Below are 24,784 nucleotides of genomic sequence, written 5' to 3' on the forward strand. Positions count from 1 at the left end.
TGCCGGTTGATCTACGTCACTCATGCTCATTGATCAACAGCCACTGATCAATGAGTACCTTTCAAAGAGTGCTTGGAAAAGGCCGCAATTGCACCTAAAGGCCAGCGGCCACTCTTTCAGTGATGAGGATGTACACATCCTGGACTTTCCTTTTTAATAAATAAATTTTTCCTTCAATACAGAAAACTTTAAAGGCCTTCTTAACCTCACCTAAGGACAAAAAAGGAATCATACTTATGGTGGCCCAGGTGGCCTGTTGATAAACTATAACTATTGCTTGTATTATTCTTATTGTGATTTTTGATGTTGTTGTGTTTGCAGGCGTTTGATGAACCAGCAGAGGTGGATGCCCTCAAAGCCAAACTGGATGAAATAGTCAGGATTCACAGCCAGGTTCTATTCTATTCTATTCTATTCTATTCTATTCTATTCTATTCTATATATTAGTGAACTTTAAAAACACATCATTGCAACAGATTTTTTGCAACAGGTTAATGAGAGAAAATAAATTAAAAGTCAGAGCTTCAGGTTTGATTTTATTCAGCATGAAAAAAATAGTTGTCTCAAACTTTTCAGCTGGACTATTGAAACACTTCAGTGATTATTCTTTGGATTATTTACATTTACGCATTTTAATACTTTTTAAGTTGTTTTTTAAGAATACTTTTAGACACGCCTTTTCACGTATTTGCTGTTTCCCAAAACCTAGGCCGCATCCTTCGGAGGACCCGGCCTTTGTGGGCTACGTGGGCTTGGTCCTCAGGAGGCCGGTAAGCTGGAAATGAGCGGCTGTGAAATTGGACAGTCTAGCCTTCTTGATTTGTTCCCGCCCTTACTTCCGCATATTTCTGGTCGCTAGCACCACAGCGTGAAAACGTTATAAAAATGGGCCCAAAAATGTTGCTCTTTTTCCAGGCACTTTCTAGAAAGATTATTTTAATTATAAAAAAAACTCTATGCAAATGCCCAAAGCCCTTCAACACAACTGCTATAAAAATTTAACTTTTGCTCCACTAGATTTTCAGAACCTACCATAAAAATAAGGGACTGTCCTTTTTTGTAAGAAATCTTATAAATCCAGCAGGGGATCAAATAATTATAGCCCCACTGTATTTTAGATGGTTGCTGGGTCTCAATAAAGCTTAAGGAACACACTTGCAGAGAGGTCACAGACACATAACTTACCACTATTTTTTTTAAAATCAATCAGGCCAATTGAATCTTTAAATAACTAAGGACACTGTGCCAAAACTAACTAGGTCAATAAAACTACATGAAGCAGAGATTCTAACTGGTGAGTCCCGTTTTCCACAGGTGTCACGTGAATCAACCACCACCTCGCCAGCACAGGAGGAGACAGACATGATCCAGAAACATGTGCAAGGTGGAGATGCTGAGCAAATGGTAGTCCAGGCTGTGGGCAGAGAATTACAGTGAGATGATAATCTACTTCTACCTCCTTCCTTCGTTCTCCTGTTAGTGAACTCGACTCTTCTTCTGCGAGGACTCAGTGACACCAGATCAGAGCAAAATGTGTAAGAAAAATGTGCAAGTGTGCTTCTTCTCATTCTCGATGATGCCAAAGATTTTTCCCTTCTGACAGTTCGGTTTGTGTGGGGGCAATTACCTGAGACCCACATAAACACCAGTTATTTTACTAACACTTATTAACCCTTATTATGAGTTATTATTGTGACAGGAATAAAACCAGTTCTGCGTATACAAACAAACATTATGTTAAACTACAACAACAAAACTACCAAAGAGAGGAGAAGAAGGAGCTGAAGCTGATTTTATTACATTACGAACTTTGATTATATGATTTATAGTGAAATAAAAAATATTTCCATCCATCCATCCATCCATCAGTCCATACTCTACTGCGCGTCCTCCCCACCCAAACCTCAGCCGAGAACATTTCTGAAACCTGAGAGCAGTGTTGCCAACTCCTCAGTAAGGAAAATCGCTATTGGCTGTCCTAAAAGTCGCTAGAAGTCGCTAAATGACGTCATTGCCTAATTTGCATAATTGGTCATGCTAATGTAATTGTAACCTTCACTGTTGGAGAGAGAAATAACATTGTGGAAGAGACATAAAGTGAGTAAAAAACATCCTAAAGGCATTTAGAGTTTATTTAGAACTACAAATTAAATTTATTTTAGCAATTATTGTTTTTTTAATGTCACAATTCCAACCCTGCTCCTTTACCCGGGCTTGGACCGGCAAAAGTGACCCGAAATAAGCACTCTGGTGGAGTTACTTTGTGTGTGTGTTTATAAGTAGTTTTAAACCTTGTGATCCACAAAACAGCATAAGAGTAAAAGAGTAAAAGAAGAACCGACTGCGTTACAGCACCCGCTGCTTGTTGAGAGTAAAAGCGATATGCGACTTTTTTTAGAAAAAAAGTCACTAAGGGGTCTGAAAACTCGCTAAATATAGTGACAAAGTCGCTAAGTTGGCAACACTGCCTGAGAGCACTGCGTCAGGTTTCTGGACTTGCTGAAGCCCGTGCTCCAGCTCCACCCACGGTTTGCCTGGTTTTAAACAAAACTTTTATTCTTCGGGACTTTTTCAGTTCCTGTGATCTGGATTTTCTGTGACTGAGATGTGTCTCAATGAGTCCAGTGCTATATCTGAACTTTTACCAGTCGATTGTTGCTATTTTAACTCACCATGAACGTCGGGCAGAGGTGGAGGCACAGGATTACAAATGGAAGCAGTGCTATTATTAAATTCTGTTCTTTTGAATTCTTTTGGCAACAGAGAAAGACTGGACTCAGAGTGGTCAAGCTCCAAAAATGATCTTTATTTTACATTTCTGGAAATGGAGACCCGTCACACGAACACACACACTCTGGTCTGAATTCTTTGCCAGCTAAATCCGTATATATATTTCTGCACTGCATCACACCGACACACAGTTTACTTAATACGCCTGTGCAGCTCTGCACTAAAACTTCCTGTTCTCTGCAAAAGCAGTTTCCTGTCAGTACTCTGTGACATTGTGCTCAAACTGGCGTTCTCCTAGTCTGGCCTCTATAAAACAATATAAACAGAAAATAAGCATTAAGAATATATATTTATATCGTAACACTTTCTACAGCCTTCGTTCTCCAGCTTTGAACTTACCTCGTTTGAGGTGAGTCGCACAGACCCGGTTTTCTGCGCTGTCATCTATCGCCCCCCGAAATACACTAAGAATTTCATAAATGACGTTTCTGATTTTTTTTAGCTGGGATTATGCCCAAAGTGTTCTTATTATTGGAGATTTTAATATACATGTATGTTGTCCTGATAAGCCACTGGTAAAGGACTTTTTAAGCCTTATTGACTCTTTTAGCCTGGTACAGTCCGTGCCTGGCCCTACACATGAGCACGGACACAAACTGGACCTTGTCCTGTCATATGGTCTGCCTGTCACTAACTTGGAGATTTGTGACTGTGCACTCTCATATCATATGCCTGTGTTATTCAACATTGGTTTTACACATACTGCAGTTAAACCTGGCGCTCCTGCTTGGCGCTGTCGGGTTATTAACCCCTCCACTGCTGCGCAGTTTTTTTGCTGCTTTTAATCAGCTGACTTTGTTTCCTCTGACACAGAAGAGCTTAATTCCTGGTTTTATTCTTGCTGTCAAACAGTCTTGGACTCTGTGGCTCCTTTAAAAACCAGGCAGCCGAAGGCTAAACCTGAGCCTTGGTTTAATGAGAGCAGTCGGGTTGTTAAGAGGGAATGTCGTCGAGCAGAACAGAGATTGAAAAAGGATAAACTGCAGGAGTCATTTCAAATTCTCAAATTCTGCTGGCATCGCTACCAGAACACTGTTAAAGAGGCAAAAAGGGAATATTTTGCAAATATTGTTTCTTTCGACAGTCATAACCCACATGTGTTGTTTAGGACCATTGACACTGTTCTTGATACTCCACTGAATGTCTGTTTGGAAGTTTCTCCTGATATTTGCAATACTTTTCTGAGTTTTTTTCTTGAACAGGTTGGCACCACCAGGGCTCTGATCAAAGCTCCTGACTCTGACCCCTCTGTCTCTGACATTCTCCACTTTAGAGGATGTGGTTCACCATATTAAGCCCGCAGGTTCCCCTCGGGATCCTGTCCCCCCACAAAGACATTTTTCCTAGTATAGGCAGTATGTCCTTGACATTATTAACAGCAGTTTGTCTTCTGGTATGGTTCCTGCAAATTTCAAACATGCAGTAGTGCAGCCACTGCTTCAGAAACCTGGCCTTGATCACAAGGTATTAGCTAATTATAGGCCTATTTCCAAGCTGCCTTTACTTTCCAACGTTTTAGAGAAAATTGTTTTTTGTCAACTGAAGTATTTTCTAGATGAAAACAGTATCCATCCTTAGAAGGCATGGGACCTCTTTTCATTGTTACGCTGATGACTGCCACATTTATTTGCCACTAAAGCAGAAGGATGGCCTCTCCATTAAACCTCTCTTGGCATTTCTAGATAACAGTAAAACCTGGTTGGCCTTAAACTTTTTATTATTATTATATTAAACAATAATATTTTAAACCTGTTATTACTGACAGCCAAATTAGAGCAGTGAAGTCCATTTTTTATCATGTAAGGCGACTGGCAGGTGTGAAATCTTCTTTCTGGGCAGCACACTGATCCATGCTTTTATTTTATCCTGTCTGGACCACTGTAACTCCCTTTATGTGAAGGTCAGGCAGTCGTTGCTCTCACATCTGCAGCTGTTTCAAAATGCCGCTGCATAAAATGCATCGTCACATAATCACCAGTTAACAATATGCACCTGAGGCTACAGTCTATCCTGTTGATTAGCACACACATATGATCTTTCGTTCACGTTTTCTGACTCACTGACCTTAGGATTTTAGGTTGTTTAAGTTAAAACTTCAAAATAACTGCCTGTGGGGATTTCCAAATGGACTTTAGTTCAACTAATGTGTTTCTCAAAACATTCAAATGTTTAATATCTTTCTCAGAATTTTATTGTCTTTGTCCTTCAAACGCTCCTCAGTAACAGAACATATGGCAGTGTGCTTTTCTGGTCCCAATGTGCTCATGTGGCATGTCTTCACGTAGTCTACTAACACAACTCACCTTCAGGAAGTATCCAATCCGATTATATGAATAACACCTACATAGCAGACTGCATGATTATTCGATTGATTGGTTATTCTTCATGTAACTGTTGCTTTTTTGTGTCTGTTGTGAACCATCATCTTATATAATAATGTTAATAAAGGTATATATTAAAATATTCTAATATACTAGTTATTAAAGCATTTGTATTTCTCTACATCATAGGTGTCAAACTCTGGCCCGCGGGCCAAATTTGGCCTGCAGCCTAATTACATTTGGCCCGCGAAGCCATGCCAAATTACAATTAGAGCTGGCCTACTGGTATTATACAGCTAATATATCTATTGTTTAGTATTAAGCTTTGCTTGTTCCATATTCAGTTTTTCAGCAAAACGTGTTTGAGTCCATAAGAAAAGATTCATTCTTATATCTGGAGGAAGTTTTTTTTTCAATAAATATTAATGTTAGCCCGCGACTTTGTTCCAGTTTTGAATTTTGGCCCACTGTGTATTTGAGTTTGACATCCCTGCTCTACATTTACATGTATTTTTAAAAAAATGTTTGTAAACACAAGTCTAACTCACAATAAACACATGCATATGAAAACACGTGCTTTGGATTTTGTCTGAACTGCCTGCCCCGCTCTGTGGGTTCCAAGCCTCGACTGACTGCTGAAAGTGTCAGGGTGGGAAACACACGGAGAGCAGCAGCTCAGGTTTGTTTAGTTCAAACTAAAGCTTAATAGATTTATTCTGGATTTCCTGTTATGGCAGCTGCCATGTACTATAATAAGTAGACAGTCAGCTTATTCAGAGAAAGTGCAGCAAGTGTTAAATGTGAAAGTTCATGACGGCACGATAAGAAAAAGACTGAACAAGTATGGTATCTTCCAGTGTTGGGAAGGTTACTTTTAAAATGTATTCCATTACAGAATACAGAATACATGCCCCAAAATGTATTCTGTAACGTATTCCGTTACGTTACTCAATGACAGTAACGTATTCTGAATACTTTGGATTACTTAATATATTATCGTGCGTTTTACAACAACGTGAATGTACTATTGCTGTGTGATTTATTACTATTACTGAAGGTCCGCGACTCCGAACTGTAGTAAAGGGACCTCTGACTAATACGGCGGGGTCCCTGTCGGCTCGTAGCCAAAAACTAGCTTTACTTTGTTGTCTGGGTCAACTTTGCTAGCAGAGACAGAGAGAGGCGTTGAAAGGCTGCTCCAACGGAACTTATTGTTTCGGAGGAAAACACGAACACGGTGTACAGTCGAGTCTTAATAGCTTACTTACAACTGGGCTCGTCAGGCTCTCTTCTTGGCTGCAGTGGTTATTATTATATTTACATGCTTCCAGCTCCCGTTTTTCCTCGATGACAACTCGTACCTTTCCACTCCCCCTTTTCTCCCTCCTCGCTCACAGACCCATAACGTGTATGGCAGTGCATTCTCCCTGCAGCACGGACTACACTGCCCATGATGCTACATTCTTTAGAGCTATGCTTGTAGCATTCTGCCTGTTAGCTTAGCACAACAACAACAACAGCGAAAAGGCGCTCTCTCACCCAGGAAACACACAGTCGCAGAGAGAGAGAGAGCGTCGCCCTGTAACCATGGCAACCGTAACGCTGCCGCCTGGAACAACAGAACGTAGCTGTCAAACAAAACCCAAACAGTCCTGACCCGCGACAAAATGAAACAGGAAAGTACCGCAGTGTAATCCATTTATTTCAACAAAGTAACTGTATTCTGAATACCACCTTTTTAAACGGTAACTGTAACGGAATACAGTTACTCATATTTTGTATTTTAAATACGTAACGGCGGCACATGTATTCCGTTACTCCCCAACACTGGTATCTTCTCTCTAAAAGAACACGACTTAGGTTTGCAAAGCTGCACCTGACAAATCCCAAGACTTCTAGTACAACAAAACAGCCTTACGGACCTGGGATTCCCATTTCTACAGACGCTTGACAACACAGTGAAAGGGAGACTGCGCCTGAGATGGCAGCTAAAAAATGTTGTCATAAAAAATGTCCCATGTTGTACTCAAAGTCAGGGCCGGGACAGAAAGGGGTGAGAGAAGCCAAGCTACTGGAAGTTTACCACCAGAAACAGTGTTTTGGAAAGTAGAAGCATGCAGCACACAAGCATGCAGCACACAAGCATGAGCGGTCGTTCTCTTTGCTTAAGGAATCCAGGTGAGTGACTGTCTTTTAAAAGATTGAAATCATTTCAGCAGTTGAAATTGCAAGTTACAGCTGTCTGCTTCACATGAAGGATGACCCTGTGAGCAGGTAATACAGTTTTATAACACAACAAAAACAAGTATTATTATCTCCTCTTGGGAATGACGCAGCTGGTCCTGCAGTCAGCCGATTGGATCTTCTCCTGCACTGCATCCACCACTGATGTCGTCTGCATCTGCTCCTTTTCCTGGAAAAAGGAAAAAAACACCTCACTCCCTGATATCCAGCCTGTTGTTTCTACTTATTTTCCAAGTCCGGGAAGTTCTGGCCCAGAAAAATATCCCCCTGACTCTAACCAGTAATGATGTTTGCAAATCCCTCTGCAGCTCAACATGTCACTCTCAGTAATTCAGTTTAATCACAGCTCTGAATGGACTTTTGACCCTCATTGCACAGTGCCAACTCTTAACGAGCACAATTCCAATGTTTATATAAAACTCACACAAAAACAGCTTTATTTAACCATTTTATTCCTAACAGCCTACAAGAAAAGTGTGAGACTACTTAGTCAGAAAAGAAGAAAAACAGCCAACGAGAAGTGACGCAGAGTCCAGTTCAGCTTTATTTATATTGATCCACGTCACAACAATACTCGTCTGAAAAAGCTTCACCCAGAGCCGACAGTATTAGAGACACGAGACAGAAGGACAGCTGACAGCTGGGTTAAAGTCATGAAGAGACCCAGTTCACATCCATGTTCGACTGAATATGTGTGAAGGTAGAAAACCACAAACAGGAGCAGCAGCTGACCTTCCTTCATTAATGAGTAAACAGCAAAAACACTGTTTTTAGTTTATGTTTTGTCTTGATTTACTGAATTTAGTCTAGTTTCCATTTGTTTCCACAGTGAGTTTGATCCTTTCAGTTTAGATTCTTGCACAGGGACAGTTTCCAGTGACCTGAGGGTCATTTATAAAAGCAGGAAGGAGCTGACAGAGCTCTTAAGATCTTTGTCTATGAGCTGTATTCATGTTTGTGTGAATATAAAGTTAGACTGCTGTAATGGAGGGTTCCAAGCAGAGGGGGCATACTTAATTCATTTTTATTTTCAAATCATTTGCATTTCTCTTTGTTTTCATCTCTCCTAAATTCTAGTTGTTGTTTTTTTTGTTTGAACATTATTTATTCATTTATTTTATTTGTTTATTTTTGAATGCAATTTAACAGTTCAGCAGGTTCAGGTGGTTCTAATCTCGGTGTTTCCAGGTGACTTCTTCAGTCTCGGCTGACTCCAAGTTTCCAACCTCATAAACAGTAATGACTGACTATTGCACCACTGAATGGACAATGGGCTGTGAGGTCAGTGTCTTGGTCATTAATATGCAAAATGTCATGGCCATTGACCAGGGGTGGAAAGTAACGAATTACATTTACTTGCATTACTGTAATTGAGTAGTTTTTTCTGTATTTGTACTTTTTAAAGTCATTTTTCAAGTCTGTAATTTTACTTTTACTTAAGTATATTTTTTTAAAAGTTTTGTAGTTCGCTACGTTTTCAATCACACCCTCTACTGAGTAAATTAAAAATAAAAAAAACATTGCGCTTCGGAAATACTGCAGGGAATGATGGGTAGTAGAACAAATTGGCGTTAAGGTCACGTTAAAGATGGAGTTTAACTGCCACTGCACTTTAATTTGTAAAGTTTTTCTTTTCACTAAAAAAGAACTACTTTGAGATTTATATCCCACTGTCTTTTTTTGCACTACTCAGAAGCGGCTGTCCTCCTGCTGACAGAAACGTAACTATGTAACTTTTACTCTGAGTACATTTTAAATGAGCTACTTTTTACTTTTACTTGAGTACATTTTTAGACAGGTAATTTTACTTGTACTTGAGTAAAATTTCAGCAAAGTAATAGTACTTTTACTTGAGTAAAATATTTTAGTACTCTTTACACCTCTGCCATTGACAATGGAGCAATGGTAACTGGTAATTCAGGGTCACCTGGTCCAGCCCTAACTATATGCTTTAGCAAAAAGGAAAGTTTGAAGCCTAATCTTGAAAGTAGAGATAGTGTCTGTCTCCTGAATCCAAACTGGAAGCTGGTTCCACAGAAGAGGGGCCTGAAAACTGAAGGCTCTGCCTCCCATTCTACTTTTAAATACTCTAGGAAGTAGGCCTGAAGAGCGAGAGCGAAGTGCTCTGTGGTTAAGTCAGTTTATTCATTGAGGGCAGGGCCGGCCCGTGGCATAGGCCGTATAGGCAAATGCTAAGGGCGCTGTCCATCAGGGGGCGCCACGCCAGTGCCACAAATGTTGAAAAGAAAAAAAAAAGTTGGTACTATTATTTCTAAATACAAAAAATAATCCCACGTTAATTAAAATGCAAAGTAAAGCTTATTTAATAGAAATATTATTTGTTACAACATTACGCCCCCCCCTCCCGGCACGGTGCGCCCCCTCCCTTCCCGTATCATGGTTCCTTTTGGACGTCACCACATCAAAAAATCAACACAAGATGTCAAAACGGCCAAAACTGTCAGGTGGCCAGGGAAGAAAAAAGAGAAAAGAAGAGGAGGAGAAACGAGAAAAAGAGGTAACGTTAGCCTACATGAAATTATTTGTCTGAATATGATAGTAACCTAAATTTTTAGCATTAAGCTAATGTTACATGATTCGCTAATTGCTAATCAATAAATAGCTAGTTAACTGTTTTAACGTCAGTTAATATTGTGGAGGGGGCTAAATTGTTATGGAAAATAATAATGTAACGTTAGGTAATTACAGTACTCCCACCTTTCCCACCATTCCTCATTTGTATTCATCTTTTAAGCAGGTGTTTTTTGTTTACATTGTTATTGCCTTCTGGTTAGCTAACGTTTACCCTGCAGGTAATAGTCACTTTTCCATCCATCCATCCATCCATCCATTTTCATCCGCTTTGTCCGGGGCCGGGTCGCGGGGGCAGCAGCCTAAGCAAAGTCAAAGCTAGTCACTTTTCCACCCCTGTATATATTATAGTTGTAAGCCTAGTTGTTAAAGCGCACATCATTAATGTTAATTAAGCAATATCACATGAGAGGGAATGCTGTTTTTTAATATGAGCACTGCTGTGATTCGGTCAAAGATAATCATAACATAACATTCTCATATGAGCATTTCACTGTAATGATGACAATAAATTGAATCTAATCTAATTTGCATATCAGTTAACATCATACATATATCTCTTTGGTTTTTCATTTATATTATATCATTTCATTTTATTCCTGGAATCATATGCTTTTATTATTAGACTTTAATACTCAGTGGTGTCACATACTCCTCTCTTCAGATGCACTGTTGAAGTTTCTAAATCCCACCCCTGGGCCATCTACCACATGGATAGTGTCAGGAGAAGACATACCACAAGTTAAAGAGCATTTCCTGGGCTTTCTTGTTGCAGAGGAATCAACAGGAGATCATTTGTCAACTCTCATCCTAAAACGGATAGAGGAGCTTAACATTCCTTTTGAAGACTGCAGAGGACAGTCCTATGACAATGGGGCCAACATGAAGGGAAAAAATAAAGGTGTTCAGGCAAGGTTGCTTCAAAAAAGGAGCTTTTTTGGTCCCATGTGGTGCCCACACTTTAAATCTGGTAGTAGCTGATGCTGCAAAAAGCTCACCAGATGCCCTTGGCTACTTTGGGCATTTAGCAAAATTATTCAAGCTCCTCTCAGCCTCCACCCATAGGTGGGATGTTCTCCTGAAACATGTGAAAACCACCTTGAAATCATGGGCTGAGACCAGATGGGAAAGCAGGATAAAAAGCATTGAGGCAGTCAGATATCAGGCTCGGCAAGTCAGAGAGGCTCTTCTGGAGGTGAGGGAAACAGCTACAGACCCTGTGGTCAGTGTTGAAGCCCAGTCTTTGGCTGAGGAGATTGGATCCTATCGTTTTTGCATTTGTACAGCCATCTGGTATGACATTCTCAGCAAGATCCAGTATGTGAGTAAACTCATGCAGTCGGCCTCCATGCAGCTAGATGTGGCTGTCGACTTGCTAAAGAAAACCAAAGATTCCCTCACCAGCTACAGAAACACTGGATTTTCTGATGCACAGACAACGGCAAAGGAGATGTGTGAAGAAATGAATGTGGAGGCTGAACTCAAACAAAAGCGATTGAGAACCACCAAAAGGCACTTCGGTTATGAGTCTCCAGATGAGCCCATACAAGATGCACTTAAAAAAATGGAAACCACATTTTTTTAATGTGGTAGTGGATACAGCCATCTCTTCACTTGATGAGAGATTTCAGAACCTTGGAGAGGTGAATGACAAGTTTGGAGTACTCCTCAATTTCCACAACTTACAAAATAAAGGGCTGCTACAGCAGTGCCAAACACTGAGTACTACTCTGACCCATGACAGCCAGCCGGACATTAATGGCACAGAACTTGCAATGGAAATGCAGAATTTCCCACCATTGCCATCAAAGAACATGAGAAACATGGAACTCTTGACCTTCCTGCATGAGAAGAAGCTGGTAGAAATTTACCCCAACATGTGGGTTGCTCTGAGAATCTTTGCCACTCTTCCTGTTACAGTACCTGCTGCTGAAAGAAGCTTCTCTAAGCTCAAACTCATTAAAACCTACCTGAGATCTACTATGATGCAAGAACGTCTCAGTGGACTTTCCATCATAAGCATAAATCATGTGGTCTCAAATCAGTTGTCATATGATGATGTTGTAGATGACTTTGCTGCAAGAAAGACTAGGTGTCACGGTTCTGGGTCCGTTGGACCCAGTATTTTGAGTTTTATTATGTTTGGGTTTTAGTTTACATCGGGGATTGTTTTCTTGTTCTCTTGTTGTGTTTATGATGATGATTATGATGTTTATTATTAGAGTTCCATGTTTCTGTTTATCTGGGTTTAAGATGCGGGTTTAGTTTCATATGTTATTTCCTGTCTGTCTCTCGATGTCGAGCCTGCGTGTGATGTTTTATTGTGAAGGTCTGCGTCTCATGTGAGTGTGTTCAGTTTTACCTCTGTCTCGTCTTACTGATTGTTCCCAGCTGTGTCCACCACCTGTGTGTAATTCCCGTATTTCTCTGTGTGTATTTAAGTCGTGTCCTCCGTCATTGTAGTTGCTGGTCCGTCTGTGTATTCCACCCTGCCTCATCTGTGTATCTACCATGTCTCACCCGTGTGTTCTCCCTGCTGTCCGTCATCATTCTCCTCTGCTCATTTTCATTCAGGTTTGTGCTTTGTAGTTTTAGTTGTTTCCCAGTATAGTTTAGTTCTCCGTGTTGCCGTTTGCCTCTCCTTTTGTGTTCAATAAATCACCTTTTACACCTTCACGACTGCCTGCGTGTGGATCCTCCTTTTCCTCCTCCACACGGCTCCTCTCACTCGCCGTGACACTAGGAGAGTAAGGCTGTAGCAGGTGATGTGAGGTTGATGAGGGGGTGGTGTACAGTAATTTGTAAGTCATTCTAGTTAATGCAGTATTAAAAAGCACAACTAGAGAACTCTGTAGGATCCCCTTTTTTGTAATATAGTTGTTAAAGTCATACTGGTTTATTTACAGTAATATCTTGTTTTGTGCAGTGCCTTATTTATATTGTATTTTTAATTTATTTTATCCAACTTGTTGACACGTTTTATTGTGTTTATGTATGTAAAATGTATTGTATTTCATATATTCATTTTTTATTTTTTGTATTCATTTATTTATTCATATATTTTTTTATCTTGTTAATTATTCTGATTGTGAATTTGGTTTCTTTAAGTAAAAAAAAAAAGGTCAACGACAAAGCTATTCGGTTTCTTGTGAGTACATACACTACACTGCCAATGTAGGGTGGCGCCACCTAAAATCTTGCCTAGGGCGCCAGATTGGTTAGGGCCGGGCCTGATTGAGGGTGTCTGTCTATGCTGCTGTATTATTCTTTCTTTGTGAGTTTTTGGTAAATTTTTTGTCTGTTTGGGAGCTGACACAGTCTCAGTGGAGATGGGTTTTAAAAAATTTGTCCATATTTCTAGAAATGAGAGCTGCTCCATCCAAAGTGGGATGGATGCCGTCTCTCCTAACAAGACCAGGTTTCCTCCAGAAGGTTTGCCAATTATCTATGAAGCCCACATCGTTTCTGGGACACCACTCAGACAGCCAGCAGTTTAAGGAGAACATGCGGCTAAACATGTAACTCCTGGTCTGATTGGGAAGGGGACCAGAGAAAACTAACACCAATTTAAAAAAGACACAGAAGGTGTCCTGACAGAGAAGAAGAAAAAACGTTACCACACATTACATTTGTTTTTTTACTTTGATCTGAGTCTTTACAGAAGAAGACTCAAGTTTACTGACAGGAGGATGAGGCTCCGCCCACAACCTGGAGTAGCGTTCCCTCGGTGTCTCCATCCCGCACGTGTTCCTGGATCAGGTCTGCAGCACACTGTGTTGATGAGGTGAAGCTCACCTGTTCACATGACACCTGTAGGAAACAGGACTCACCTGTGAGATTTGTCACCTGTTGAAATCTTTGAAGTGTCCATGTTATTCATTTACAGATCAAATGTCACCCAACAACCACCTAAAATAAGGTCTGAAACCTTAAAGGCAAAATCCAGGGGAACACTGGATGTAAGCAGTCCATAGAATAATCACTGAAGTGTTTCAGCATTTCAGCTGAAATGTTTGAATTGCTCATTTAATCAGTGCTCAAATAAAATCAGTGAATCAGCAGCAGTGAAATCATCACTGATGACACCATCACAAAGCAATCATCTGTGCTTAAAAGCCCACTAACAACGAGAAGACAAGAACCTGGCTGTTAATCCTGAATATTTCATCCAGTTTGGCTTTGTCCACCCCTCCTGATTCACCAAACACCTGCAAACACAACAACAACATCATAACAAGGTTGTAACTACATTAAGAATAATACCAGCAATAGTTGTAATTTATCAATAGATTTCTCACAGAAAGACACCGTAAGTATGATTCCTGTTTCATCGTTAGTTGAGGGAAAGAAGGTCTTTAAAGGTTTCTTTAGTAATGGAAAACCAGAGACCAAAAATCTTCTTCAATCAGTGAAGAATAGTAAGATGTTCTGGCTTTACGGAGGGCTTTCTTATAAAGCAGCAAACTGTTTCTCCAGACTCCAGAAATCTCTCAGTCAGAACATGCTATGTCATGTTTAGGCGGAAACTAGCGAGCTAACTTCCTGCTAACTTCTAACTCCATTAAACTTCATAAATACTGTTTTCATGGATGCCTGGATGTTAAACTTAGTTGTTACACCTGGTAAAACAGCAACACTGATCATTTTATTACAGATGAAAGAATTTAGTGCAGGGGTCGGCAACCCTGGGCACGCGTGCCACAGCTGGCACGCGAAGGGTTAACTGATGGCACGATCATAGCTGGACTGGCCATTGGGCTTACCGGGCATTTGCCCGGTTGGCCGATGGTTTTGTTTGTTTGTTGTTTTGGTTTTTTGCAACGTATAATCATTGAAAGGTGGTGGATTGGCCAGTTGTTGGCTGATGTGTAAATGTAACTCAGTTGTTTGGTGGTGGCTGTGGTGGAGCTTCCACAGAGGCCAGCAGGTGGATGAGGAAAAGGGGAGGCAGGAGGAGGAGAGACCCGAGGCGGCCGCCGGTCCGAGTGTCAGGTGATCTGAACTTCAGAAGTTATGACCTGCAGTCTATCTGGGTCAGATATAAACCAAGTTTAGGTGGAGTTTATTTTCGTTGTGCTGACTTTTTACAGTCAGTTACAATAACTCGTACTGCGTTCTAGCATGACGGAGTTTCTATACTTGGGTGGTGCTATGATGTTACTGATGGTGAACTTTATTTTGTTCATAAGGTTAGTTAGTAGAGTTGCCAACCGTCCCGTACAAACATAATCACCCCGCATTCAGAGAAATTATTACGTTTCGTGTTGAGCTGAGAAGGAACAGTTTGTCCCGGACTTCAGCTACAATGAAAAAAGACACAAAGCTGGATTTATTCTGCGTCTTCTCTCATTCTCTCCCCTCCCTCTCCTGTTTCTACTTCAATCATGAAGCTGATCAACAATCAGCTGATCGGCACCAGAAAGAGGAAACCAGCAGATGTCGCACTAAAGAACAGCAGCAGGTTTAAGCTTGATCAGCTGTTGTTAGAATTTATTTAATATTACTTTCTATCAGCTGATGTTTGCTGGAGCCACAGCTGTAAAGCTGCTGGTCATGTTGGTTTGGATATGTGGTGAGAGGGAAACATGAAGATGAAACCAGGAGATGTCCTTACTGAACCATCAGAGCTGAACAGGTGATGGAGAAACAGGTTTACCTTTTAGGTGACATGAATGAGTTGAAGTTATGAACTGTTTCTGAGAGACAAATAACACCAGGATCCTTTTCTTTGTAGACCAAAAACCAAAGTTTTTATCTGATGTAAAATGTATAAAAATCATATCAGCAAGAGAGTGTACAGCACTGTCACAACAGTGTTTGTTTTCATTGTTGTGAGGAGACCATAAACAGCATTTGCATTTTCTGCTGTACCGTTCATTTGCTGTTATGGATAAAAAGTGTCTTTTTTTTGTTTCAAAATAGCTGATAACTATTTGCCAACTGCCAACATCTGCAAACAAATATAATTCTGTAAAGTACTGTTAATATAGAGCGTTATTAAATGTATTGCTAATGCAGTCATATGGCACACTGACTTCTGAGGAAATTTTAGATGCACTCATCATCAGAAAGGTTGCCGACTCCTGATTTAGACAGTTTGTAACTCTGAGTGATGCCGCAGAGTTCATTTGACTTTGGGACCTGAAGCAGAGTTTGGACCAGACAGGAGAGGGTTTTCAGGAAACACTGTTAAATGTTCAGTTTCTATCCCATACGTTAAAACAAGATCTACAGTGTGATTAAAGTGGTGGGTGGGTTCTTTTACATTTTGTGAGAAGCCAATTGAGTCTAATAACAGATTAAATGCCATGTTGAGGCTGTCATTTTTAGCATCTACATGGATGTTAAAATCATTTATTTATTTCATTTTCATTTATAAAGCACATTTAATAACAACAGGGTGTTGACCAAAGTAAATGGTAAATGGCCTGTATTTATATAGCGCTTTACTAGTCCCTAAGGACCCCAAAGCGCTTTACATATCCAGTCATCCTCCCATTCACACACTGGTGATGGCAGCTACATTGTAGCCACAGCCACCCTGGGGCGCACTGACAGAGGCGAGGCTGCCGGACACTGGCGCCACCGGGCCCTCTGACCACCACCAGTAGGCAGCAGGTGAAGTGTCTTGCCCAAGGACACAACGACCGAGACTGTCCAAGCCGGGGCTCGAACCGGCAACCTTCCGATTACAAGGCGAACTCCCAACTCTTGAGCCACGATCGCCCAGTGCTGTACAACATAACAATTAAACAGTGGCATTAATAACAACAGATAAAAATTAAAAATTAGAGCAGCAGTCCCCAACCTCCGGGCGTCGGACAGGTACCGGTCCGTGAGTTATTTTGATACCGGGCCGCGAGAGTTGAGGCTTAAACCGGTCCATGGTGCAAAAAAGGTTGGGGACCGCTGCTCTAGAGGGCGTATACAGCTGCACAAGGTCAGACAAATAGTCCGGTGCATGGCCATTTAGCACTTTATAAGTTAAAAGTAAGATTTTGAATTTAATTCTAAAACGCACTGGAAGCCAATGAAGGGAAGCAAGCACCGGAGTAATATGTTGGTGTTTCTTCACACGAGTGAAAAGGCGAGCTGCAGCATTCTGTACCAGTTGGAGCCGGGCCAAGCTGGACTGACTGACACCCACATATACAGGGAGTGCAGAATTATTAGGCAAATGAGTATTTTGTCCTCTGCATGCATGTTGTCTTATTCCAAGCTGTATAGGCTCGAAAGCCTACTACCAATTAAGCATATTAGGTGATGTGCATCTCTGTAATGAGAAGGGGTGTGGTCTAATGACATCAACACCCTATATCAGGTGTGCATAATTATTAGGCAACGTCCTTTCCTTTGGCAAAATGGGTCAAAAGAAGGACTTGATAGGCTCAGAAAAGTCAAAAATAGTGAGATATCTTGCAGAGGGATGCAGCAGTCTCAAAATTGCAAAGCTTCTGAAGCGTGATCATCGAACAATCAAGCGTTTCATTCAAAATAGTCAACAGGGTCGCAAGAAGCGTGTGGAAAAACCAAGGCGCAAAATAACTGCCCATGAACTGAGAAAAGTCAAGCGTGCAGCTGCCAAGATGCCACTTGCTACCAGTTTGGCCATATTTCAGAGCTGCAACATCACTGGAGTGCCCAAAAGCACAAGGTGTGCAATACTCAGAGACATGGCCAAGGTAAGAAAGGCTGAAAGACGACCACCACTGAACAAGACACACAAGCTGAAACGTCAAGACTGGGCCAAGAAATATCTCAAGACTGGTTTTTCTAAGGTTTTATGGACTGATGAAATGAGAGTGAGTCTTGATGGGCCAGATGGATGGGCCCGTGGCTGGATTGGTAAAGGGCAGAGAGCTCCAGTCCGACTCAGACGCCAGCAAGGTGGAGGTGGAGTACTGGTTTGGGCTGGTATCATCAAAGATGAGCTTGTGGGGCCTTTTCGGGTTGAGGATGGAGTCAAGCTCAACTCCCAGTCCTGCCAGTTTCTGGAAGACACCTTCTTCAAGCAGTGGTACAGGAAGAAGTCTGCATCCTTCAAGAAAAACATGATTTTCATGCAGGACAATGCTCCATCACACGCGTCCAAGTACTCCACAGCGTGGCTGGCAAGAAAGGGTATAAAAGAAGAAGAACTAATGACATGGCCTCCTTGTTCACCTGATCTGAACCCCATTGAGAACCTGTGGTCCATCATCAAATGTGAGATTTACAAGGAGGGAAAACAGTACACCTCTCTGAACAGTGTCTGGGAGGCTGGGGTTGCTGCTGCACGCAATGTTGATGGTGAACAGATCAAAACACTGACAGAATCCATGGATGGCAGGCTTTTGAGTGTCCTTGCAAAGAAAGGTGGCTATATTGGTCGCTGATTTGTTTTTGTTTTGTTTTTGAATGTCAGAAATGTATATTTGTGAATGTGGAAATGTTATATTGGTGTCACTGGTAAAAATAAATAATTGAAATGGGTATATATTTGTTTTTTGTTAAGTTGCCTAATAATTATGCACAGTAATAGAAAGGCAGCAGGCCCAGACAAGGTGTGTCCTAGGATGCTAAAGGCGTGTGCTGCTGAACTTGGGGAGCCGCTACAACGAGTCTTCAACCTCAGTCTGCGACTGGGGAGAGTGCCCGCCCTATGGAAGACATCCTGCATCGTCCCGGTCCCCAAAAAGAACCGGCCCAATGAGCTGAATGGCTTCCGACCGGTGGCACTGACGTCACATCTTATGAAGACTCTAGAGCGGCTCTTCCTCAACCTCCTCCGACCACAGGTACAACATGCCCAGGACCCACTACAGTTTGCATACAAGGCGGGTGTCGGAGTGGAGGATGCCATCCTGTACCTCCTACACAGAGCCCACTCACACCTGGATGGGGGAAAAGGCACGGTCAGGATCCTGTTTCTTGACTTTTCCAGTGCCTTTAATACCATCCGGCCCTGTATGCTTCAGGAAAAACTGAACAGGATGGAGGTGGACCCCTGCCTGGTGGCTTGGATCTCCGACTACCTCACCGACAGACCACAGTACGTCAGGCTGAAGGACATCACGTCTGACACAGTGGTCAGCAGCACAGGAGCACCACAGGGAACTGTGCTGTCCCCTCTTCTCTTCACCCTGTACACCTCTGACTTCTGCTACAACTCTGAATTATGCCATATTCAGAAGTTTGCAGACGACACAGCCATCATGGGGTGTATCTGGGATGATCAGGAAGAGGAGTACAGAAGTCTGGTGAGGAACTTTGTCGCATGGAGTCACACAAACCACCTGCAACTCAACACCTCAAAGACTAAGGAACTGGTTGTGGACTTCGGGAGGTCTAGAGCAGGTCCACTGCCGGTTCAGATAGAGGGGGAGGAGGTGGAGGTGGTCAACAAGTACAAGTACCTCGGGCTGTGGGTGGACAATAAACTGGACTGGTCATGCAACACAGAGCACCTGTATAAAAAAGCCCAAAGCCGACTGTACTTCCTCAGGAGGCTGAGGTCTTTTAACATCTGCAGGAAGCTCCTGAGGATGTTTTACCAGTCGGTGGTTGCTGGAGTACTTTTCTATGCTGTGGTGTGCTGGGGGAGCAGCACAGCAAAGAAGGACTCATGCAGGCTGGAGAAACTGATCAGGAGGGCTAGCTCTGTGGTCGGCATGAAGCTGGACACTCTGGTGACAGTGGCAGAGAAAAGGACATTAAAGAAACTGATGGACATTATGAACAATGCTGGGCATCCTCTGCACACGGCCATTAACAATCAGAAGAGTCTGTTCAGTGACAGGTTGCTTCTCCCAAAGACAAGAACTAACAGACTTAAAAACTCCTTTGTCCCACACGCCATCAGACTGTTTAACTCCTCTCTGGAGGGGAGAGGGAGGGGAAACAGGAGGACAAAGGAGGGAACAACTAAGCTGTAGTGCCTCTTCACCTCACTGTGCAATACCTTTTGTGCAATACTTTTGTAAATAGTCAACAGTGCAATAGACCTCAATACTTGAAATGTGCAATTCACTTGTATTTTTATTTTTTATTCCTATTTATTCTATTTATCCCCTTTGTATATTTTATTTATATTGTCTCTGTATTTATATATATGTGTGTGTGTGTGTGTGTGTGTGTATATATAATATTCTGTAACTCTGTAACTTCTGTCGGTGCTGTGCTTTTTTGGAAATCGAATTTCCCAGAGGAACCCACCCGAGGGATTAATAAAGTTCTATCTTATCTTATCTTATCTTATCTTAATAGTCACCTGCACACACAGATATCCCCCTAAAATAGCTAAAACTAAAAACTAACTAAAAACTACTTCCAAAAACATTCAGCTTTGATATTAATGAGTTTTTTTGGGTTCATTGAGAACATGGTTGTTGTTCAATAATAAAATTATTCCTCAAAAATACAACTTGCCTAATAATTCTGCACTCCCTGTAGTGAATTGCAGTAATCCAGTTGAGATAAAACAAACGCATGAATGGCTCGTTCCAAGTTTCTAAAGGATAGAAAAGATCTCACTTTGGATTGGAGCCTTAATTTAAAAAAGGACCGCTGGACAACTGAATTAATTTGTTTCTCAAATGTAAGTTTGCTATCCAAGAAAACCCTCAGGTTTTTTACATGTGTTTTAACAGCACATGTTAGGTTGCATGAGTCCAAATCTGGGGCATTGAAATTACCGCTTGGTCCAAAAATAATTACCTCAGTTTTATCCTCGTTGAAGGTAAGAAAATTTGAGGCCATCCAGGTTTTGGTAAATGGTAAATGGACTGGTTCTTATATAGCGCTTTTCTACTCTTCTGAGCACTCAAAGCGCTTTATACAACTTGTGCATTCACCCATTCACACCCATTCGCACAAGCACATCTTTCTCAGTAACATTCACACACACTCATACTCCGATGGATGAATCGGAGAGCAATTTGGGGTTAGTATCTTGCCCAAGGATATTTGGCATGCAGACTAGGGGAAGCCAGGAATCGAACCACCAACCTTCCAATCAGTAGATGACCTGCTCTACCGCCTGAGCTTTAACTTCGTCGAGACATTTGACTAACGATTCCATGGGCGTAGAGGTGTTTCTATTAAACCGAAGATAAATCTGGGTGTCATCGGCATATGAGTGAAAGCAGATGTTATGCTTCCTAAAGATTAGGCCTAGGGGCAACATGTAGATTGAAAAAAAGAATTGGGCCTAATACGGATCCCTGCGGGACACCACAAGTAAAAGGAGCTGGGGAAGAAATAAAATCATCAAGGCTCACGGAAAAAGTCCTCTTGGAGAGGTACGACCTAAACCGTTCCAAGGGGATACCTTTGATACCACATTGCTCCAAACGGGAGATCAGAATGCTGTGGTCAACAGGATCAAAGGCTGCAGTTAAGTCTGGGAGCAGGAGCACAGCTGGGTCTCCTGAGTCAGTGATTAATAAAATATCATTAAGTATCTTTAGGAGGGCAGTTTCTGTGCTGTGGTGGGTTTTGAAGCCCGACTGGAACTTCTCAAAAATATTATGACTGTTTAGAAAGGTTTGTAGCTGCTCAAATACAATCCTTTCTAGAATTTTTGACAGAAACGGTAGCTTGGAAACAGGTCTAAAATTAGCAAGAACAGAGGAATCAAGATTCGGTTTTATAAGCACTGGCTGCACTACAGCGTGCTTATATCCAGTTGGTACTACTCCAGAGCTGAGACTGCTTTTAAAAATAGTTAAAATGTCAGGACTGACTACCTTAATTATCTTTTTTAGAAAATGGGTTGGGACTCCATCTGAGGGGCAGGATGATGTCTTTATGCTATTGCAAAGCTCTTCTACCTGCTTAAGACATACAGCCTCAAACTGGTCAAAAGCAGTTGAGGGGGTATATGTTGATGAGACATTATACAGAGATGGGGTAGATGTAGATCGAAGCCTTTCTATCTTATTAATAAAAAACTGCAAGAATCTATCGCAAGTTTCAATGGAGCTATCTATATGGAAAGCGGGGGAGGTATTCAAGACCGAATCAATAACTGAGAAAAGAGTTCGGGGGTTATTAGAGTTGGTCTCAATAATGTTGTGAGAAACTTAGATTTTTCGGCTTTTACGATGACTTGATATCTAGATAGGCTCTCTCTCAGCAGCAGGAAAGACACTTGTAACTTGTCTTTTTTCCATTTTCGTTCAGCCTTCCTGTACTGTCGCCTAGCTGATCGAGTTGAGTCGTTTATCCACGGGTCTGAGTACGCTGTTGATCGCACTGATTTAAATGGGGCGATCTCATCAAGAATAGTCTTACATTTATTATTAAAATTCAAATCCATCTGCACAATGCCATCACCAAGAGAAGAATTCGACAGTCCTTCAGAGGCAGTGGAAAACTGTTCTGTGGCCGTTGGTTTAAAAACACGATAACATCGTGTTGAGGATGTAGGTTTAAGATGGCAATGAGATAAAAGTATATTAAACACTAATGGACAGTAGTCGGAAAAGATTGCATCAATTATTTCCAAATTAAAAATTGGTAATCCAAATCCATAGGATCGTCAGATCCAAATCGCTGTGAGTAAAAAAGTCCTTTAAAATAAAGGTTTTATTAGCTAACGAGCGGACATTAGCAAGGCTACTCCTTAGTGAAGTCGAAGGCTTAGTAATGGAAATAGGAGCCCGTTGAAGTGTCCGCAGGTTCTGGAAATTTATTCCTCTTTGACGATGTCGCGGAGGTCGCAGGCGTGGGATCATTGTAGTAATCCCAGCGACAGGAACCATACAGGGGTAGATCATGGTCGGGGAGGTCCAGTGTTTGACGTAGTCAGATCTGGCCGCCTCAAAGTATTGATCATTCCCGGGACGTAAGAAGGCAGCCTTCAGTCTCACCAGTCGACTGCTTCGTCTTCCCCAGCGCCGGCGGTGCCTGGTTGATTGGGGTAGCTTCGAGATAAAGCAAAGGCTGGCAGGGACAGAAACGCCGGGCAGAAATGGTGGAGGGAGAAATTTCTGATTTCCGTAGTTCCAGCAGGATTCACGTCTCTAACAAGGTAATGTTAAATCTAAAAGCGTTTGGCGATCATAAAAACACAGAAAGTTAGCATCTTTTGAAGCGAGTAAAACAAAGGCAAACAATAACACTAGGAGGGACAGACGGCTGGCCGTGAACACTGGCGCCATCTTTGGAATTTGGATCCACAATATCACCCACAATAATTATTTTACTGAGCTGAGAACTAAATCAGATAAAAAGTCTGAGAAATCAGACAGAAACTCTGTGTAAGGCCCAGGTGGACGATAGATGATAACAAGTAAGACTGGTTTCTGAGTTTTACAGCTGGGGTGGACGAGGCTAAGCATCAGGCTTTCAAATGAATGTCTGGGTCTTTGGTTGATTAACAAGATGAAAATAAAGAGGAAACCTAAAATTCTTCAGTAAACATTTAAGGAGAAGACTTTAGAGTGGTTTTAGTTTAAGCAAACAGAGTTTAAGAAACATATCAAAATGTTGGCAGCCCGTCCCAGGTGACCTTACCTGTGTAGTAATTGTGCGCAGAACATCCAAACAGCTGATCTGGTCTCCAGGAAACAGAGGCAGATTCAAGTGAGTCAGTTTTATGGTGTTTGGTTTGGGAATCCTCAAAGGATCCTGGAGACCATCACAGAAGTCTGCCAGCTCACTGGGGAACACATTAGAAAATATTAAAGTCCATTAGAGACTATTAGACTGTTACAGTGGAGTCCATTATAGTGCAGAACCATTTTTGATTAGTGTTAAGGTTAGAAACCGTCACCGAGCTCAGTCTCACCTGTACTGTATGACCTGCGAGCCACTGGGGTCAAATCTCCTCCAGGTTTCATAAAACATCTGGAGGTGATCATCACTCAGCATCTCAGCGTCCTCAGGGCTCGCTGTGTTGAAGAGCTCCAGGATGACAACGATGAACAGGTGGATCACCAGCAGGCAGAAGAGGAGGATGTAGGAGCTGAAGAAAACAATCCCCACCGTCGGGTTGGCGCAGTTACCAGGCTCAGGTAATCGCAGGTCGCAGTCTGGAGGCGTGTTCATGATGGGACTCAACAGGCCGTCCCACCCCGAGGACGTGGTGATCATAGTCATGCTGATGATGCTGTTTCCAAATGTCTTGAAGTTAAACATGTCATCGATCATCATCTCATGCTTCACGTAGGCAAAGTTAAACATCCCAATGATGGAGAATGTGTACACAATTAGGAAGAAGAGCAGGCCGATGTTGAAAAGGGCAGGAAGTGACATCACAAAGCCCATAATCAGCATCCAGATCCTTCTGGCAAACCGAATGTGAGGGAATGCTCCACATAAGGTGAACAAACGACCCAATCGCATAACAGAAAAGAGAGAGGGACTGACGAAATATTTTTCCAAGATGTCAGCTAAGAAGAGACCTGCAACAACAACAACAACAACAACTATTTGTATAGCACATTTAAGACCGAAGGTACACCAAAGTGCTTCATAAAAATGTTCAAACATAACAGATATGAGACCATAACAGAGTACAAATAAGCTAAGAATTGAGAAAAGCTGGTTAAACAAAAATACAGATAAAATAAGAAATAAAACATCAGAGTGTATTTTAGAAAATAAAATCACTGAGTATTCATAAATATAAAGTGGGGGTATACATACAGTGGTACATCAATAGAAGATAAATAACAGCTGGATGAAATATAGGGAATGTGCACTTGACTAACCGAAAACGCTCGGCCACACAGCTAAGTTTTTAACTGTGATTTAAATGAATGGATGGAATCAGAGGCGTGAACGGCAGCAGGAAGATTGTTCCAGAAGCTAGGGCCTGCCAGGACAAAAGCACGGTCACCTCTGGTCTTTAG

The 24,784-nt window shown here is 41.7% G+C and overlaps 2 protein-coding genes across 3 annotated transcripts in view; one reads left to right on the plus strand and one right to left on the minus strand.

Moving 5' to 3' along the window:
• Nucleotides 1-5,691, plus strand: part of LOC146666949 (sodium channel protein type 4 subunit alpha B-like) — a 54,414-nt gene extending 48,723 nt beyond the window's left edge. Inside the window, exons 29-30 of the mRNA XM_085415099.1 lie at nucleotides 322-393; nucleotides 1,315-5,691. Coding sequence (XP_085271225.1) covers nucleotides 322-393; nucleotides 1,315-1,437 — 195 coding nt within the window. The 3' untranslated portion in view covers nucleotides 1,438-5,691. The remainder of the gene's footprint in view (nucleotides 1-321; nucleotides 394-1,314) is intronic.
• Nucleotides 5,692-6,907: 1,216 nt separating this feature from the next.
• LOC146666951 (sodium channel protein type 4 subunit alpha B-like) overlaps nucleotides 6,908-24,784 on the minus strand; it is a 54,689-nt gene continuing 36,812 nt past the window's right edge. Inside the window, exons 28-32 of one of the 2 annotated variants that reach the window (XM_085415101.1) lie at nucleotides 23,719-24,334; nucleotides 23,445-23,589; nucleotides 14,090-14,155; nucleotides 13,656-13,757; nucleotides 6,908-7,524 (exon numbers count right to left, since the gene is read on the minus strand). In XM_085415101.1, the coding sequence (XP_085271227.1) occupies nucleotides 7,423-7,524; nucleotides 13,656-13,757; nucleotides 14,090-14,155; nucleotides 23,445-23,589; nucleotides 23,719-24,334 (1,031 nt within the window). In that variant the 3' untranslated portion in view covers nucleotides 6,908-7,422. The remainder of the gene's footprint in view (nucleotides 7,525-13,655; nucleotides 13,758-14,089; nucleotides 14,156-23,444; nucleotides 23,590-23,718; nucleotides 24,335-24,784) is intronic. The other variant, XM_085415100.1, reaches the window with a different exon arrangement.

Source organism: Rhamphochromis longiceps, linkage group LG7, assembly GCF_057381845.1.
Source record: "Rhamphochromis longiceps isolate RC_006_pf linkage group LG7, R_longiceps_female_GT1.1, whole genome shotgun sequence".
NCBI lineage: Eukaryota > Metazoa > Chordata > Actinopteri > Cichliformes > Cichlidae > Rhamphochromis > Rhamphochromis longiceps.